The sequence below is a fragment of the Watersipora subatra genome, chromosome 8 (genome assembly GCF_963576615.1).
Source record: "Watersipora subatra chromosome 8, tzWatSuba1.1, whole genome shotgun sequence".
In the NCBI taxonomy this organism is placed as follows: domain Eukaryota; kingdom Metazoa; phylum Bryozoa; class Gymnolaemata; order Cheilostomatida; family Watersiporidae; genus Watersipora; species Watersipora subatra.
Genome location: NC_088715.1, coordinates 34393538 through 34413001, shown reverse-complemented (window position 1 = coordinate 34413001; position 19464 = coordinate 34393538). Strand labels below are relative to the sequence as shown.

At 37.3% G+C, this 19464-nt stretch overlaps 1 protein-coding gene across 1 annotated transcript; it reads left to right on the top strand.

Moving 5' to 3' along the window:
- The first annotated feature begins 200 nt into the window (after nt 1-200).
- Nucleotides 201-16517, top strand: LOC137402488 (monocarboxylate transporter 3-like). The gene is made up of 6 exons (XM_068088989.1): nt 201-278; nt 6821-6947; nt 11637-11780; nt 12162-12347; nt 14286-14852; nt 16246-16517. The coding sequence occupies exons 2-6, from the start codon at nt 6821-6823 to the stop codon at nt 16515-16517; spliced, it is 1296 nt and encodes a 431-aa protein (XP_067945090.1). The 5' UTR covers nt 201-278.
- The last annotated feature ends 2947 nt before the right edge of the window (nt 16518-19464 follow it).

The following is a 19464-nucleotide window of genomic DNA, read 5'->3' as shown; positions in this document are numbered from 1 at the left end:
TGTGATAAAATCTACCAAAACTTTGTGCGAGTTTATTTTCAACTGTATCAGCTAGAGTCCCAGATAAACACACAGACTTAATCTAAACAGGCGCCCATGAAATACATGAGGCTGGCTGGACCAAAACTTAACACATTGTATAGTTACTGTTTTTTTTCTCTTGCTGAGACTAACCTTGCATCTCTGCAGACTCTTCCACAACTTGGAGTGACGGCAGCAGGGCTTCGGTGGATAAAGGATATGCTTGGCTTGTCCTCGCTGCCAGTTTCCTTTGTCAGGTAAGAATAGTCGGTTTCTTAATTTAAAATCCTTTACCTGCCTCAAAGCATGTCAAGGTTAAGTCATATGGGGAGCTGCACAGAATGGACTAGCCTTATTACAGCTTTGGCAGGACACTTCATGTTATGATAAGCTTTAAATGTAATGGTTTTTCCTCTAGTTTGTTCTCATCCTACCCATTATATACATCGATGTTCCTTATTTACAAACTTTAGAACGATAAATCATTTAAGAATAAAAACGTTCCTATTGCTCGTTCCTATTGCTCGTTCCTATTTCTTGTTCCTATTGTATCGATATTACGAAGCGTGCCCTCAAAGACTTCAACATCTAGAAACACAAGAGGTCAAGATTTCTTGGCAACAGGAGGTCAAGACTTCATGCTGGTCACCTTTATGATACCGAAGCCAACCTGAAGGGTTGGCGACGAAGTCTCCAAAAGATGGAAACAAATGTCAAGCATTGTCACTCGTGACAGACGCATTCCATCACACTTCGCATGTTAACGTTAAGGAAATCGTACGCAATAAATTTGTGTCATCAAATTGGCGTGCATGATAATATACTACAAGCGCTGGATACTCGATCATAGCAATGAACATAATTATAATCATTTGTCGCTGTAATTGTTACTATAATAAAAGCCGTGTCCATTCTAAGAGCATTAAGAAAAAGATGTCACCGCACAGGAATCGAACACAAGTCTTCAGATTAGTTTATCAAGCACTCTACCAACAACACCACAGGACCATCTTCCAGAAAAATGTAATAATTGTGAACCTTTTTATAATACATAATTATCTCAGGAAAACAATAATGTGCAGGAGTGTCAGCTTGATAGTGTTATAGAATGATATCACTGTTTTTTTCTACAGGGCTGAACTTTCTCTGCGCTACTTGCTCTGGTATTTGATTGATTTTGCAATCTCATGTAGCAATCTATAAACTGCCCTCCCAGTTTGTGTGTCCTAATTTGGGCCTGGGCTCTCCAGTCATCAAATACGCCTTCATTTAGATATTGTTTGTTTTGGCCTGCAAGTTATTGATCCAATTATAACGGAAATCAATTAGTTTTGGTTGGGGTGAGTTGTGCCCTCGCTCACATTGATTTTACCATATTGTCTAAACTAGTATATTTGTAAATCCAGGTCATGTTGAACATCAATAGCTTGCTTGCTTGAAGTAAACATGGCGGAATGGAGAAAAATCAACATGGATTTCACTCGGCTTTGTTAATGGTCAAATGAAAACTACATCCTCTGTCAAATACCAGTTTTGAAGAGTTGTCATTAAACAGAGAATACTCAACCGTGAAATTTTCGCGTGTTCAACCGGCTTGCAGAGAAATAAACATGGCTGAAAATAAAAAAATTGTTCAAAGGCCAACACGGGTTTCTCTCAACTTTTTAAATGGTCAAACGAAAGCCGTATGTTGTTCATTTCCTGTGTTGAAGGGCGCTAACTAAACAGAGAAAACACTTCATGAAATTTTCACGGGTCCGCTAGTCCAGACTAACATAATTGTATTTCTGGCTAACCGAGAACACCAATAGCTTGTTTGCTAATTTGTAATACAAGTGGGCCTTGGTGTAACTTCAATGCTCAGAGGCACTGTACTGTTTTACTTAGTAGAATATTTTTTCTAAGGCATCCTTGAGTTTAACAGGTTTCCCTGTTTGTGGATAAATATTAATTAATGAAGCATTTGCTGATCTGCTAGCTGATTTTTTAAGAACATAGAAATAGTACAGAAGACAAATACAAAGTTGCAAAAATGTTATAAGTGTGACTTTTTACAAAGCTGTTTTTTTTTCAAAAAATGCCAACTGGGAGCTCGCTATTTGTATTTATCATAATTCTACAATCAACTCTTTTGTTGATTTCTTATGATGCGCACTTGAAGTTGTGAATAGAGGTGCAGGTGTGTCGAGGAATTCCTTTTATTCCGATCATCAGAGTCATGTCGCCATATAATTATCACTTTTCGCACTAGGACCCAGCGGCTCTACACGGCTTGCAGTACAGCATTTACATATGGCCAAGAGTTGCGTAGGCTGTGTTATGTAGGCTTTGTATAACACGTTTCTGATTGGTGAGTAGTTTATTAATTGACCCACTGCGTCAGTATGTAAATAAAAGGAAACAATCATCTGCTTTAATTGAGCCAATAGAAAATATGATTAAAACCCATTCTGAGCGGGGTTTCACTTTGCAAAAACTTTGTTTTTATTATAATTTCTTCGTCGCTATGGCTATTCGACACATCACAGCAATGGAGGTTTCACAAATTGTAGATAAATGGACAAGTTATGAATATCTAATGAACAATAGTGCTACTGTGGCTGATTATTTCATTTTCAACAGCAATAATGTCATAAGCTGTAATACTATTGAGAACTTGTTTGACTCGGGACATGCTCAGGTCACAGAGGGGTCACAAAAGTATCCGAGCTCATTCTGCAACACTTTATGGCTTCAGCTGATGTAATAGTTTATGCACCAATTTAATTTGGTATCAAAACATTTTTTACAGACCTTGTGGTTCAAAGGCTATGACAATTTATATGCCCCCTTGTTAAATAATAGTTTTTACCGATTATTTAATTATTTCTTAGTTGAAAAATTAATTTGGTGGCAAGAGTTGAGTTTATATTTTGCTAACAGCCTCTAAAAAGTAGCCAACACCATGTTAGAGCGTCCAACATTTGTATTTTTCAGTTGCTGACCAATCGTTTCAGCTATGTACGCTGACAACAGTTTTCTTTCAATTTTTCTTACCTGATGTGTTAATTGCTGGACTCAATTGTTTTATTTTATGGCTATAACAGATTGCTCTGAATAAATACCGTTTTCCTGTCTTAGTTGCTCATATCTTGGACTTGGATAATATAGCAATTCCTTACCCATTCCTGAGTATTCCACCCTAATGATTATTTTGATATTATTTTGAACAAGAGTGCGCAAAAAATGGCATAGCATTTTATCAAAAATTGAATCAAGAGTTGTCATCTCGTTATGCCAACCATTTTTGTGAATGAGAGCAGACAACTTGTCGAGCTGAATCTTATGGCAGTTTGTTAACCTGATGTAATGCCTATCTAAAAGTCATTGTTCCAATAACTTGTTTATATGAGTGTTTGGTCATCAAGCCATAGGGTTTCCTACTAGTCTTGCATATATACTACTACTAGAAATTCCACTGTCATACAGCCCACGACCAAAGTGATATTGGAAAAAAGAAAGGGTAGGCTTACTGATGGTTGAGAAATGCAATATTAGCAGTCAAATGACACTGCAGTGCAATAGGGTAACTGCAATGGTGGCTGTAATGTACTGGGTGTGGGTGTTATTACATGCAACAAACAGCAATAATGAAAAAAAAGATATGTTTATATCTTTCCCCCTGCAATAGGAGGGACATTTTCAACTTACGTGATATGAACAAATTGCATACAATCACTAACAATCATTTTGAAAATGTCATTGCCAGCTGCTATAACAATCTTCCACCAAATATCCGTTCTCTTAGCAGAGAAAGGCATTTTAAACACTATTTGTCAGACTATTTATTCAATTTTAATGGCTAACTGTTGCTTTTTCCCTTTTTTTTGTTTTGTTTTACTATTGTTGTATGGCCTAATTTGAAAAACATTTCTATTTGTGAAATGAAATTATTGCCAATAAAGTACTATATATATATATATATATATATATATATATATATATATATATATATATATATATATATATATATATATATAGGAGAAACGCAATATTGGCCAATATTATAAGTAAAATGCACTGATATTATTAGAATAACCAATATTATTAATATAGTAATAATATAAAACCAATGCACAATTTTGTTTACATTTCAAAACGTCATAGCTAACAATATCAATAAGTGATATTTATATGGATTTTTAGAAAATCTATTTAAAAAAGTGTTTGGTCATGACAAACAGCAAAAATGACAGGAAAAGATTATATGTTTATATCTCTCCCCCTGCAATAGGAGAAATGCAATATTAGAAGTAAAATGCACTGCTATTATTAGAATAACCAATATTATTAATATAGTAATACAGTAATAACAGAAAACCAATGAACAATTTTGTTTACATTTAAAAACGTCATAGTTAACAATATTAAGAAGTATCAAAAAGAATATCCAAACTTAGTAATAGTAATACAGTAATAATAGAAAACCAATGCGCAATTTGGTTTACATTTCAAAACGTCATAGCTAACAATATCAATAAGTATCAAGAAAAATATCCAAACTTATAATTAAATATTGTAATAATCTCATAAGAATCGTTAGAAAAAAATATCATCGTCATTTCCTTTACTTACACTGCGTTGGACATCAGTTAGAACACCAAAGTACTAAAATGTGTCTGAAATGTCAGTTAATTTGAAATTGGAAAAAATGAAACGATTTTATTACTCTTACATTAATTACAGAAACCGTCGACAATGCCATAGACTGGTGAAATGTGCACGTTATTTTTTCGCGAAATGCGCACGATTTAATCATCCTATTCTCTGTCGCCCGGCGTTTCAATTTCCGGTCTTAATTTTTATTAAACAAACTTTTCAAGCGTTTTGTGACGATTTTCGTCCAAATAAATCTGTCTATTTGTGTATAATCCGATCAGATGGGTAAGTTTTTAGAGAATTTCGATAATTTACAAAGACTTGGTAACATATTTAAATAGGCTTATATGTGTTTTGTATTGTTATTATACTTTAACTAATCTACAAAACGATGGTTAAACTTGTTGATGAAATTTTAATACAAGGGTTTGTCTCATTGTTGATTAATATTTTTCGTAAGTTGTGTGCACATGCATTTATCATAAAAACTCCCAAACTTCGCATCCGCTCGTTTGGTCGTGGGAAAATGAGAAAACTCGATCATTTTAAACTCAAATCGAAATCCGCGCGTAACTTAGGCGCCTACAATCCTCATTATTTACCCAGATTTCTTCGGAGTTACTTGCAGTTGACTTTAAATATCTGCTGTTAACCATCTTTCCATAGAGCTCTACTTAGTTCCATAGATACATGTTTAGTTCTATAGAGTTCTCCTTAGTTTCATGGAGATTACTGTAGCTACCCATGATTTGCCTTAGTTGTCTGCAGTCCAGCTTGGTTACCCACAATCTACATTAGTTCCTCACAATCCACCATAATCACCTACAGTTCACCGCAATTATCCTCAGTTCACCAGTTAGCCTTAGTTACCCAGAGTGTACTTTAGTTACCCAGAGTTCATTTTAGTTACCCAGAGTTCACTTTAGTTACCCAGAGTTTACTTCAGTTACCCTGAGTTCACTTTAGTTACCCAGAGTTCACTTGAATTACCAGAGTTCACTTTAGTTACCCAGAGTTCATTTTAGTTACCCAGAGTTTACTTCAGTTACCCAGAATTCACTTTAGATACCCGGAGTTCACTTAAATTACCCAGAGTTCACTTTAGTTACCCCGAGTTCACTTTAGTTACCCCGAGTTCACTTTAGTTACCTAGAGTTCATTTTAGCTGCCCAAAGTTAGCCTCAGTTACCATAAAATCACTTCAGTTACCCAGAGTTCACTTTAGTTACCCAGAGTTCACTTCAGTTACCCAGAATTCACTTTAGATACCCGGAGTTCACTTAAATTACCCAGAGTTCACTTTAGTTACCCCGAGTTCACTTTAGTTACCTAGAGTTCATTTTAGCTGCCCAAAGTTAGCCTCAGTTACCATAAAATCACTTCAGTTACCCAGAGTTCACTTTAGTTACCCAGAGTTCACTTCAGTTACCCAGAATTCACTTTAGTTACCCAGAGTTCACTTCAGTTACCCAGAATTCACTTTAGATACCCGGAGTTCACTTAAATTACCCAGAGTTCACTTTAGTTACCCCGAGTTCACTTTAGTTACCTAGAGTTCATTTTAGCTGCCCAAAGTTAGCCTCAGTTACCATAAGCTCACTTCAGTTACCCAGAGTTCACTTCAGTTACCCAGAGTTCACTTTAGTTACCCAGAGTTCACTTCAGTTACCCAGAATTCACTTTAGTTACCCAGAGTTCACTTCAGTTACCCAGAATTCACTTTAGATACCCGGAGTTCACTTAAATTACCCAGAGTTCACTTTAGTTACCCCGAGTTCACTTTAGTTACCTAGAGTTCATTTTAGCTGCCCAAAGTTAGCCTCAGTTACCATAAGCTCACTTCAGTTACCCAGAGTTCACTTCAGTTACCCAGAGTTCACTTTAGTTACCCAGAGTTCACTTCAGTTACCCAGAATTCACTTTAGATACCCGGAGTTCACTTAAATTACCCAGAGTTCACTTTAGTTACCCCGAGTTCACTTTAGTTACCTAGAGTTCATTTTAGCTGCCCAAAGTTAGCCTCAGTTACCATAAGCTCACTTCAGTTACCCAGAGTTCACTTTAGTTACCCAGAGTTCACTTCAGTTACCTAGAGTTCACTTTGCTTATCAACAGTTCTACAAGAGCAGCAAAGGTAGTTTTGTATCTTTGGTGTATGCAGATGCTCGGGACTGGCACGGCACTGTCAGCAGGTGCCTTCACTCCAACCCTAGTAAGAACATTTGAAGGCAGCAGAGAAGCGGTGGCCTGGGTCGGCTCCTTACACGCTGGTCTCGCTTTTATGGCAGGTACGTTTTCTATCGTCACTACGAAAGTTTTCTACAGAATAATTTTCATACACTCTGCCTAATACAAATGGTGAACTATTTTACTCTGTGTTGCAGAATTGATTTGGTTTTTAGTTGAAACTATGTAAACTTGTCGAGATTTCGCTCAAAAAGTACATGTATTTGCAAAAATAATTCTGGAAAAATTAATGGTGCTCAATATAGAGGTAATTACTTGTTTTGATGGTTGAGTAAAGCAACTCTGAAACAACCAAAAATTGTTGTTTCACTTTAACTCGAACAAACAAAAAGTGGTTTTATTTCAACTCCCACACTTGAAAAGTGTAGTTTCATTTCTACCTCAACACTTAAACAGTGAGGTTTTATTTCAATCCCAACACTCAAAGAGTGTAGTTTCACTTTATAATTAGGAATTACGGAACTTCAGCTAATAAATCACATAACTCGGTAGTTACAGCAAAAGTTAGCAAAGAATGCTCACATAACTTTGATATAAACTCTGAGAATAAATTTCTTTCAAGCTTTTTTCTGTTTTCATGGCGCACTATTCCATTTTCTGCATTTCGAATCACTGATAATCTGTGAAATGTAAAGAAATCAGGTAAATATTACTTCGCCGGCAAAATGCTGTCCTAACAAATGGCAGTACCGGCTATGCTCAGCTAAACCAAGTTAATCACGACAAGCTATTAGGTTGCAACCTTTAGGGATGCATTTCCTCTGACTGCTGCTTCTAACCAACACTTTAGAAGTTCTGCGCAGTTGGCTTTTAGTCGACCTTTAAGTTTACCCATTCTGCATATTTGAGTCTAATCATTTCTAGCTTATGGATCTGGTTAGTCAGGTTTTTGCTATAAATAAGTTTTGTGTTTTTAAACATTGTGCAACGCATTTAGTTGCAAGTTCTAAAATAGTATATTGTATGAACAAGGTGGGTGGCCAGTATTGATCATTAATAAGATAATGTGAAAAAATTGGAAAAACTTGGTACGAAGTGTTTGCCACTAAAATGATAGGCCTATGGAGAGTGATGAATGTTCAATGCAATATGACCTCACTGCTGTAGGTCAAGTCTTAAACTTAAAGCTATATTTTATTCCCTGCTGCTAATATATACTAGCGAACACTCTTTTGTGATCAGTTAAAAATTCGGTGCCACAAAGTTTTCCTCATCTCATCTTCTACACATACATGAGTAGACAACTATTCTTTTGTATGTTATGTTTTTTTATACGTACAAAATAGCCTTTGATTCCCAAACCTGAAGTGGTGTTGTATCTGTTCGTAAGAGATAAAAACGAAATTTTCTTGATATTTATGCCAACCATTTGATATGTTTGATATCAAGATGTTCTTTCATTTTTATTTTACAATGTGGTCTATTTTACTTCCTCTGTTTGTTAGTCTTGTTCATTGTCTTTTGAAGGCAACAGCCTGTTCATTTACTCTCCACAAAACAAAGATAAACACACCCAGTGTATCAAATGTAAAAATATATATTTACTAAATATATATAAGTATACACAAAGTTAGTGGGTTACGCTGAACAATCAAGCAGAGAGGCTGCGCAAGCTCTGCTGGCTCCATCGTATCGCTCTCCTTATATTAACTTGCTCTTGCGATAAGCTCCGCCTCCTTTTTATCGCTTCCTGCCTTCTCTTTTCGTTCCATCTTTGCATACCGAGCTGGCTCACCACCAGCCGAGTCTTCTGTCGTCGCACAGAGGCTCGGCCACAATGTCGGTCATGCGGTCAATCCAGCCGGCCCCGGTCATGATGCTCTGCCGTTACAGTCTCTGAAATCTTGGTTTTCTGACATATTTACGAGTATTTGCAATTCACACAAAAACTCGGAATAGTTCAACAGTATCCATTGGTTGGTCCAGTTAGTCAATGGACAGATCATAGATGCGCCAATTACAGATGCACAGAATAATCGGTTTTCTAACCATGTTAAAAACGTGATAAGACACCCTGCTTATAGCTGTTACTTTTTCATATTAGTATCTCAATATATGTAGTGCAATAATAGTAGTTTTGTAAAAATTTAAGTTTTGTTACCTTGAGAGACATTTTTGTTTTATCAACGCTATGAGCGTATTGAACCTCAATGGACCTACCTAATGGACCGTAACAACTTTTACAGAGTGTGGAGTGCTTCTTTTTTAAATAGTTTCTTTTCATTGTGTTTGTGTTCCATGAGGCCGTTATGAGTTATATTTTATGAATTTAATAAATTTTTTCTAATTTTATTTTATTTTATGAATATTTTTAACATGTAATTATGAATGTAACATAACTTTAATATATTATGGATCCTGACCTTACTGTTTGCTAAACGCTTAGAAAATAGAGCTTTGGAGATTGAACTGATTTCAACTCACTCTGTGCCACAAACCGTGTGATGCGTCTTTAGCTGGCTTCGTGCAGACATGTCTGATTAGTGAGTAGTTACTAGTACAGCCTATCAGGTCTGTACTTAAATGAAAGGAGCCAATCATCTGCCTGCGCTGAGTTAATGGAAAACATGATTACATCCCACTCTGAGCTTAGCTTTACTGTGAAAAACTTAAATTTTTATATCAACTTCTTCTTCGCAATGACTAACCGTGTCAGACGCATTACAGCTACAGAGGTTTTACCAATTGAAGATCAATAAACTTCGGATGATTATCTATTGAGCAATGGTACTATTGAAAGTGATTATATTATTTTCAGCAGTACTAGTAATGCCGTAAGCTATAGTAATAGTGATAACTCATACACTCGAAACATGTAAAGCCTGGTTTCCATATGACGGCGTAATGATCGTGCACGGCCCAGTGATTGTGCGCAATGCATTTCTTGGGCTACGATGCAGTGTTTCCATATCACGCGTAGGCGCCTTGCTTGCATTGGACAGGGTGGGTAATTTCCTTGCTTTTTCGAAGGAGAGACCGATTTCTTCGGAAAAACAGCCCCCCGTTTGAATTGTGGGATAGGTTGAAAAGGTCGAGCGGTGTATTGTGGGATACATCATCAGGCGCACCTGTCGCAAGGATCCATTCTGTTGGATCTTTGCGATCAGCGTACGCACGTCGCCCGATCGTCGTGTGTCGGCGTGTCCATATCACAGCCAGCCTACGCACGACGTTGTGCGCCTTGTTGCGCGCCTTGCGCTGTCATATGGAAACCAGGCTTTAAACTTGTTACTCACGGTTGTAGCGAAAGGGACCCGAAAAAATGTCCAAGCTTATTCCGCAACACATTTGTATCATTTTTATGGCACCAGCTGATGTAAAATTTTATGCTGTTCTATTTTGTATCGATATCTTTTTCATAGCCCTTGTGGTTCAAAAGTTATGGCAACGTAGGTGTGCACTTGTCAAATATTAGGTTTTACGAAATATTTCATTATTTTAAAGAAAATTATTTTGGCAGCTAAAGAGTTCAGCTTGAGCGAGAAGCATATTCCTGACTTTTGTAGAAGTCAGGTTACTAAATATGTTTATCTTTAGTTTTGATTCTCAAAAGTCAGCGGTAGACAGATATTGCTCTTTGCTATATATTTTATAGTTGGTTTCTTGCAGGGCCTCTGTCTGGCGTGCTTGCTGACAGGTTTCATAGTTGGTTTCTTTCAGGGCCTCTGTCCGGCGTGCGTGCTGACAGGTTTCATAGTTGGTTTCTTTCAGGGTCTCTGTCTGGCGTGCTTGCTGACAGGTTTCATAGTTGGTTTCTTTCAGGGCCTCTGTCTGGCGTGCTTGCTGACAGGTTTCATAGTTGGTTTCTTGCAGGGCCTCTGTCCGGCGTGCTTGCTGACAGGTTTCATAGCTGGTTTCTTTCAGGGCCTCTGTCTGGCGTGCTTGCTGACAGGTTTCATGGTTGGTTTCTTTCAGGGCCTCTGTCTGGCGTGCTTGCTGACAGGTTTCATAGTTGGTTTCTTTCAGGGCCTCTGTCTGGCGTGCTTGCTGACAGGTTTCATAGTTGGTTTCTTTCAGGGCCTCTGTCTGGCGTGCTTGCTGACAGGTTTCATAGTTGGTTTCTTGCAGGGCCTCTGTCCGGCATGCTTGCTGACAGGTTTCATAGTTGGTTTCTTTCAGGGCCTCTGTCTGTCGTGCTTGCTGACAGGCTTTATAGTTGGTTTCTTGCAGGGCCTCTGTCCGGCGTGCTTGCTGACAGGTTTCATAGTTGGTTTCTTTCAGGGCCTCTGTCTGTCGTGCTTGCTGACAGGTTTCATAGTTGGTTTCTTTCAGGGCCTCTGTCTGGCGTGCTTGCTGACAGGTTTCATAGTTGGTTTCTTTCAGGGCCTCTGTCTGGCGTGCTTGCTGACAGGTTTCATAGTTGGTTTCTTGCAGGGCCTCTGTCCGGCATGCTTGCTGACAGGTTTCATAGTTGGTTTCTTTCAGGGCCTCTGTCTGGCGTGCTTGCTGACAGGTTTCATAGTTGGTTTCTTGCAGGGCCTCTGTCCGGCGTGCTTGCTGACAGGTTTCATAGTTGGTTTCTTTCAGGGCCTCTGTCCGGCGTGCTTGCTGACAGGTTTCATAGTTGGTTTCTTGCAGGGCCTCTGTCCGGCATGCTTGCTGACAGGTTTCATAGTTGGTTTCTTTCAGGCCTCTGTCTGTCGTGCTTGCTGACAGGCTTCATAGTTGGTTTCTTTCAGGGCCTCTGTCTGGCATGCTTGCTGACAGGTTTCATAGTTGGTTTCTTTCAGGGCCTCTGTCTGGCGTGCTTGCTGACAGGTTTGGATACAGAAATACAATCATACTGGGAGGAGTGCTGGCCAGCTCTGGTGTTGCCTTGAGTGCCTGTGTTACCAAGTTGTGGATGCTCTATATTACATATGGAATCATGGGAGGTCAGTGTCTAACTTGTCTGATCTGTTTTGTAGTTTTAGAGTGTAGAGAAAACTTAATTTTTCAAAGACTAAAAGATGAACTCGCTCAAAATTTTATTATATTCCATTTAAGAGTATCGATATTTTCTACCATTCACGTTTTTTTAATGTTTGATGTGATCTGGCTGCCAGGATGTTTCACGATTAAAATCGACAAAACTTGATTACAGTTAAAATGCTTTGTAACACTGATGTTTTATTGCTAGATTGTAACCGTGGACACAGGGTTTCACAAAAAGACAAACACTGAGGTTTATATATATTAGTTATCAGAATACAAAAACTTTGCTTTTCCGCCGTGTCTTTCTTATTACAGTAAAGATTTACCGTTGTTCTCTGCAGGGATCGGCGTTTGCTTCACCTATATTCCAGCCGTCACCCTTCTGGGAAGCTACTTTCACAGATGGAAGTATGTAGCCTTCTCTATCGCATCTACCGGAGTTGGGGTGGGCACACTGATTATGCCCCAATATATTGAATGGCTGTTGGAGGAATACGGCTGGAGAGGGGCTTACTTACTGACTGGAGGTAAAAAGTATATTAACAATAGGATGTTTCATTTTGTGGTAGAACTCATATGAGATGGTGACTAGTTTCCCGGCAGTTTAGTGTGCCGTGAGAGATTGTTGGTGTGAGAGCTATACCTACAATCAGTTGACAGCACCAAGGATTGGGTGGTCAATTGAAGCAGTGTCAGAGTGTTGGTCTACAATGCTGAAAGCTGCGAGTGTAAATTCTGTTCCATGGAAACTTATTACCTAACCTTCGACCTTGACTTTAGACAGATGGACACAGCTTATATTATAGTGAGACTACTGAATGCCCGGAGTTGTACGGGTAATAAGCTACGCTTTGCACAGAAAATCTTATTTTAACCAACATATTTTCACCATTCTAAATTTTAAATGAGGGTGTTGGTTTATTTCTGTGTACTGTGTTTGTTTCTGTGTAATTCATGCTGTACCAGCTGCAGCTACAGCTACTACAGCTCTATACTGATTGCAATAGTCTTGCTGCCCAAGTGAGTTTAAGCATTTTTCTTCGGGCTAACAATTCTAGCATAATGCTAACTAAAATATTTATCCACGAAAGCCATAAAAAATTGGCATGTGTTATGAGTGTGCGCAATTTATTCTTAGCGTAGCTAAGAATTTATTAGATGAATTTCTGTCTGCATATCTGGAGATTCCAAGTCCAAATCCCGTGCGCAGCGAATTTTTTATTCCTAAAACTTTGTTGCAATAACTGGACACACAGACAGATGACCAAAATACAAACATGGAGATTTACATATAGATTGTGATTCAGAGGATAATCAATCAACCAAACTAGTGATAGCTTAGAACTGATACATAATTGATTACCCATCATGATGACAGATTTTTTGTAGCTTGGCCTACAGATAGCATTGCATGCAATGTTGTTCATGCAATGAAAAGATGCATGTGTCAGACATTATAAACAAATGAATGCACTTTGCCATAGGCAAAGTGCATTCATTTGTTTATAATGTCCCTATAGGCATTCATACTTTGTACAGTAGTTAGCATGACAGTAAGTAACAATAAGTGAACTACGCGAAATAAAAACGAATTTTTAAAGTCACTTTTTGTTAATCGTACGCACTTTCATTTTCCGTTTTCCTCTTTGTCTCATTTTCATTAGTTGATTATGAGGGTTTTGAATATCTGAGAAGCGTAATGAAGGGTGTCACAAATATGTTACACCTTACAGAAAATGTCATGTAATCTTACAGAAAAATAACACACTGTGACAGCTGCCAGCACAATCATGCCCCACAATATTTTTACATTTATAAAAGAGCCAATCACTCTACATCAGAATGAGATTTGTACAGCCGGTAAATAATAGAATTCTTAAATCAGTTGTCAAAAGTTCATATAAATCTGTTATAAGAAATATAAAAGGTTTTATAACATATATTTTTGTTGCATGATGCTCGTATGGCTCGTAGTTTAAAAAACTCTTCTGTTTGAAATCAAGTTGTTGCCAATAAAGTAATATACCTATATTATATGAATTTATGTATATAAATATATAGGAAACTAAAATATATAAGTTTTATATATATATTTATATGTAACACAAATAATACATAATATATATATGTATAATACATAATATGTAATACATAATATAGATAATACATAATATATAATACATAATATGTAATACATAATATATATAATACATAATATGTAATACATAATATATAATACATAATATGCAATACATGATATGTAAGAAATAATATATAATACATAATATATAACAAATAATATATAATACATAATATATCATACATAATATGTAATACATAATATATATAATACCTAATATTATAATATGTAAATAATGCAGCCCTACATTTAGTTACTCAATAAAGATTAGTCTTTGCTAGTTCATTTTGTTCAGCCTTCATCTTTGAGCTGATACTAATTATAGGTTTGATGCTGCAGATGGTCGTCTGTGGAGTCATAATGGTGGATCTACCAAAACCATCTCCCATAATTACATCTAATTCGAAGAAAGTCCAGCCCCTCTCCATCCTTACCAATTGGAAATTCAACTTATTTCTCGCTAACAATTATCTTTTCAATTTTGGCAGTCTGATTTTGTTCGTTTTCATCTCGGACTTCGCTGAATTACAAGGGTTGAGCCGCAAACAAGGGAGTTGTCTTATCTCAGTAATTGGAATCAGCAATAGCTTAGGAAGGGCAACTAACTCCCTTTTAGGTGTATTTACGTGGAATAGAACTATTCTCTACATTATATCCTGTAGCTTGAGTGGAATTAGCATCTGCCTCATCAACCTACCGTTAGCGTGCCCTAACCCGTGTTTCTTCAACCTCGCGATTTCCTGCGCTGCTTATGGCTTGCTGTTCGGCATACAGCTAGGAAACCAGGCTATAGTGACAGATATCATATCCGGTGTCGAAAGGCTTAACTCTGCGTTTGGAATTTCAATGTTGCTGAATGGAGTTGGAGCTATATCAGGACCCCCTGTAGCAGGTATTAACCTTGCACTCCTGTAGCAGGTATTAACCTTGCACTCCTGTAGCAGGTATTAACCTTGCACTCCTGTAGCAGGTATGTACCTTGTACTCCTGTAGCAGGTATGTACCTTGCACTCCTGTAGCAGGTTTGTACCTTGTACTCCTGTAGCAGGTATGTACCTTGCACTCCTGTAGCAGGTATGTACCTTGCACTCCTGTAGCAGGTATGTACCTTGCACTCCTGTAGCAGGTTTGTACCTTGTACTCCTGTAGCAGGTATGTACCTTGCACTCCTATAGCAGGTATGTACCTTGCACTCCTGTAGCAGGTATGTACCTTGCACTCCTGTAGCAGGTATGTACCTTGCACTCCTGTAGCAGGTATGTACCTTGTACTCCTGTAGCAGGTATGTACCTTGCACTCCTGTAGCAGGTATGTACCTTGCACTCCTGTAGCAGGTATGTACCTTGTACTCCTGTAGCAGGTATGTACCTTGCACTTCTGTAGCAGGTATGTACCTTGTACTCCTGTAGCAGGTATGTTGTACCTGCTACAGGTACCTTAAATCTTTGAAGCAGATATCAGCAAGCTTTGTAGATTCTTCACATGCGCTCATCTATGGTATGCATGAGCAAGTGTCGGCTATTCACTGATAGTAGACCATGAATCATCCTGGAGTCTAGTGCACTGCACAATTGAAGTTGTCTTCTATTCCATGTACTGCTTTCATTTATAGTTACTGTAAATCCTTTGGTATATGCCGCAACTGTGAATCTAAAAAAAAATTTTACAAGTTGTGGGTGATGCTTATAAACGCAGCTTCAAAGTTATAGCTGTGAACTTCTCAATACGTGGAGGTTATGGGAAAATTTTCAATGCGAAAATGCTAAAATAACTGATTCAACTGTAAGATGCTGGGAAATACCAAGTATTTGTACTGATATAATAAGATCATTAGTCAGAGTCGCTGTCGTGCGATGTCAAGCACGACAGTAAGCACGATGTAAGCACCAAAAATACTTGTAAAAACAAAATCTAGGTCAATAGTCATCATTTAGAAAGGAAAGCATGTCTACAATTTCCTGAAACACATTTAAAGTGTTTCAAGATGGTTTTAGAGTCGGTTTCAGCTTCTATGTTTTTAGTATTCATATAATTTCATCAAACAGGGTTAATACTGCTTATTAGACTAAATATTGTTAGAATCGTGTGGAAGCAGGTTAAATTGTTTTAAAATATACTTGCATATTTAATAATAATGCTCACATTTTTTACTGACTTCCAAAGCCTTAGGGTTAATGTGATAAGCTTCAGATGTCGTTGATCTCATCAATTTCATGTTAGCTATTCTGTCATTTCATTTTATGATATTTGCTAGCATACAATGATCACCTGCAGTTTCTACGCAGGTCTCATGTACAATGTGTATGGCCGATTCGAGCCTGCCTTCTATATAGCCGGAGGAAGTGTGATATTAGCCGGTCTAATTCTATTGCCAATGCTGATTGGACAAGACAACTCAGCAAGCTCGACCAAGACATCTATTGGCTCCCTTTCTGACCTCAATAGACTTGAAGTGCAATCACCTCCTATTCATCGCAGTGCCATTGAGCTCTACCATAGATCACTGACAAGTATACCTTGCAAATATGCTAGTTATCGTGTTCTTCCCGACTCATAATTTGGATAATAGATCATTGGTGTTATCATTTTGCTGTTAAAATTCATTCAAAATATGCAATTAATATTTTACTTGAAGTAACTACACGTATATTCTTGAAGTCCTCACAAGTTCATGTACATAGGTTTTTGAAGTTTTTGTGCATATTTAAGGCGTACCGAAGTTGTTTTCTCATTTGCAATGTTATTATTTAGTTTGCTAGAGTGATACAAAAGTGACTAGCATGCAAGAGGAGATAACTTTTACCTATTTCACTATTAATTTCATTCCAGATTTGCAATCATTTTGCTATGCAATTTATGTGGCTGCGTAAATCTATCCTGCTTCATCGTTATGCAGTATCAAGTTTGCAGGCATGTTATAAAATATATTATTTATCTTATTTTTAAATGGTTATAGAAAGCATCTGATTATCATAGATAAGTATTTTAGTTATATTTGTTATATGACTTTAGTGCAAGCAGCACTATATTATGGCATAAAAACAGATACAAATAAGTCACTAATGCTGCTCTTTAAATGGAGCTTTTGAGTTTGTAGAGATTTTCTCAAATATCGAGTGGTTCATCTTTTTTTACACGATTTTAATTAATTACGCTTTATGATTTATGGAACATTCGTTGTTGTTACTAACAGGATGAAGGCGCCGTCAATATACCAGCACATGCTTTTTGTTCCCTTGCTTTCTTTTTCCTCTTTTTACCATCTCTTTGTTCTTCTTTCCTCCCTTTCTGTCTGTTTTTAAATCTCCTCTTTTCTCTTCATCTTTCTCACTCTCGTTCTCGCTACTTTTTCTCTTATAATGCTCTAGGTTAATTTCGTTCACTGCTCTTACACTCTCTCCTCTGCCCCTTTTTACCTCTGCTCGCATCTCTCTTTCTCCTGCCTTGATTTTCAACTCCTCATCTCCTTCACCACCTCTTTTCTCCCTCTTTGTAGTTTAACCATAATGATAGTGCCCTTACACATCCATCTCTGCAATGTACACTTCAGCCACTTCTCGGGCACTTCCTTCAACATACTTTCCGTTTCTATCGGCACTTCTCAGGGCTGTCAGAGAGAATATGTATCCTTCAGCACTTCTCAGAGCTGCCAGATAGAATATGTATCCTTCAGCACTTCTCAGAGCTGCCAGATAGAATATGTATCCTTCAGCACTTCTCAGAGCTGCCAGATAGAATATGTATCCTTCAGCACTTCTCAGAGCTGCCAGATAGAATATGTATCCTTCAGCACTTCTCAGGGCTGCCAGATAGAATATGTATCCTTCAGCACTTCTCAGAGCTGCCAGATAGAATATGTATCCTTCAGCACTTCTCAGAGCTGCCAGATAGAATATGTATCCTTCAGCACTTCTCAGGGCTGTCAGAGAGAATATGTATCCTTCAGCACTTCTCAGAGCTGTCAGATAGAATATGTATCCTTCAGAACTTCTCAGAGCTGCCAGATACATTCTGATTCCTTCAGCACTTCTCAGAGCTGCCAGACACTTTCTGTCTCCATCACTTCTTAGAGCTGCCAGACACTTTCTGCCTCCTTAATCACTTTTCAGAGCTGCCAGACACTTTTTGTTTCCTTCATCACTTCTCAGAGCTGCCAGACACTTTTTGCCTCCTTAATATCACTTATCAGAGCTGCCAGACACTTTCTGTCTCCATCACTTCTCAGCGCTACCAGGTAGGTTTTTCACTTGATGATTTTACTCATCCTTGTTCAACTTTCTGCCATGTTCCACTTTTTCTTCTTTTCACCTATCAGTATTTTCCTTCTGGCCAACAATTCTAGCATGACCCTAGCATTTAGATAAATGATATTTAATAATAATATTTAGCATAATAGCTAAAACATTTTGCCATGAAAGTCATGAAACATTGGCATGTGTGATGAGTATGCACAGTTTATTCCATAGTATAGCTATTTTGACAGTAGTGTGTATTAAGTGTCTGCCTGCAGAACTGGAGGTTTCAAGTTCAAATCCATCGCACACCGAATTTTTCATTTTTGAAGTTAGCATACCTTTCACATCTGGTATGCTAGTCGCATCCAGATGTGAAAGGGAAACGTTTTTAAAATAATACTACAAAATATTTTTTGTGTTATCAAGTTTATGTGTTCATATCTAGAAAGCACTTAGAATAGTGTTTTTTGTGTAATTGCTCCTTGAGAGTCAAGAGCAATCAATCAGAAAGTTTGTTAAGAAGTTGTCACCTTTTAACACTGAAATCTAAGCACTTTAATTCGCGCTATTCTCATGGAACAAGAAATTTTAGCTTGTACTTGACTAAATATTGTGCTGTTATAAATCCTTTTTTGGGAAAGGATTGTAAACTATCAAAAAGTATCCCTGGGAACTATTAAATTCACTGCTTTACTTCAAGTAATCTAAAATATTTCAGCTCATCCATTATAAGCAAGTGTACCACTTGTTCTACTTCCATTATTGGTGATTATTTCTTCCCATGCGTGTCAAGTGTCATGCGTTTGAAATTGTGTTGGTTTGTGAACATTATAGAAACAATACTAACCATATTTTTGATATTATAAAATGTAGGACATTAAAACCCAAGAGCTTAGAGTTATTTTCTTTTTACATTCTTGTTTTATATTTCTTCTTTATGTTAATTTTTATTACAAATATTTTATTAAAGAGTAAGATAACTCATTCAGAATCATTGCATTGATGTAACCAACTTGTGAAGTTGAAAGCTGAACAGTTTAATTGCTATTGAATTGTAATTAAAATATTCTAGTTTTTTACACGGTTTAGTAGAATGCTGTACTACTGTATTTCAATAATTAGTATTTATCCAGTCAAAGCTGCATTACAAAGTAAAATACTGTTTTATTTTGTTAACAATAGTCACCAAACAACTACAGTTTCTTTATCAGAGACTGTAATTGCTTTTGATTAACTACAGTAAACTAGCGCCATCAATAGAGACAGACT

Excerpts from the sequence above, each read along its gene's own strand:
- LOC137402488 (XM_068088989.1), top strand. The coding sequence starts at position 6,821 with ATGCTCGGGACTGGCACGGCACTGTCAGCAGGTGCCTTCACTCCAACC. Across the intron at positions 6,948-11,636 it reads TGGTCTCGCTTTTATGGCAG|GGCCTCTGTCTGGCGTGCTT; the intron begins GTACGTTTTCTA and ends GGTTTCTTTCAG. Across the intron at positions 11,781-12,161 it reads TACATATGGAATCATGGGAG|GGATCGGCGTTTGCTTCACC; the intron begins GTCAGTGTCTAA and ends TGTTCTCTGCAG.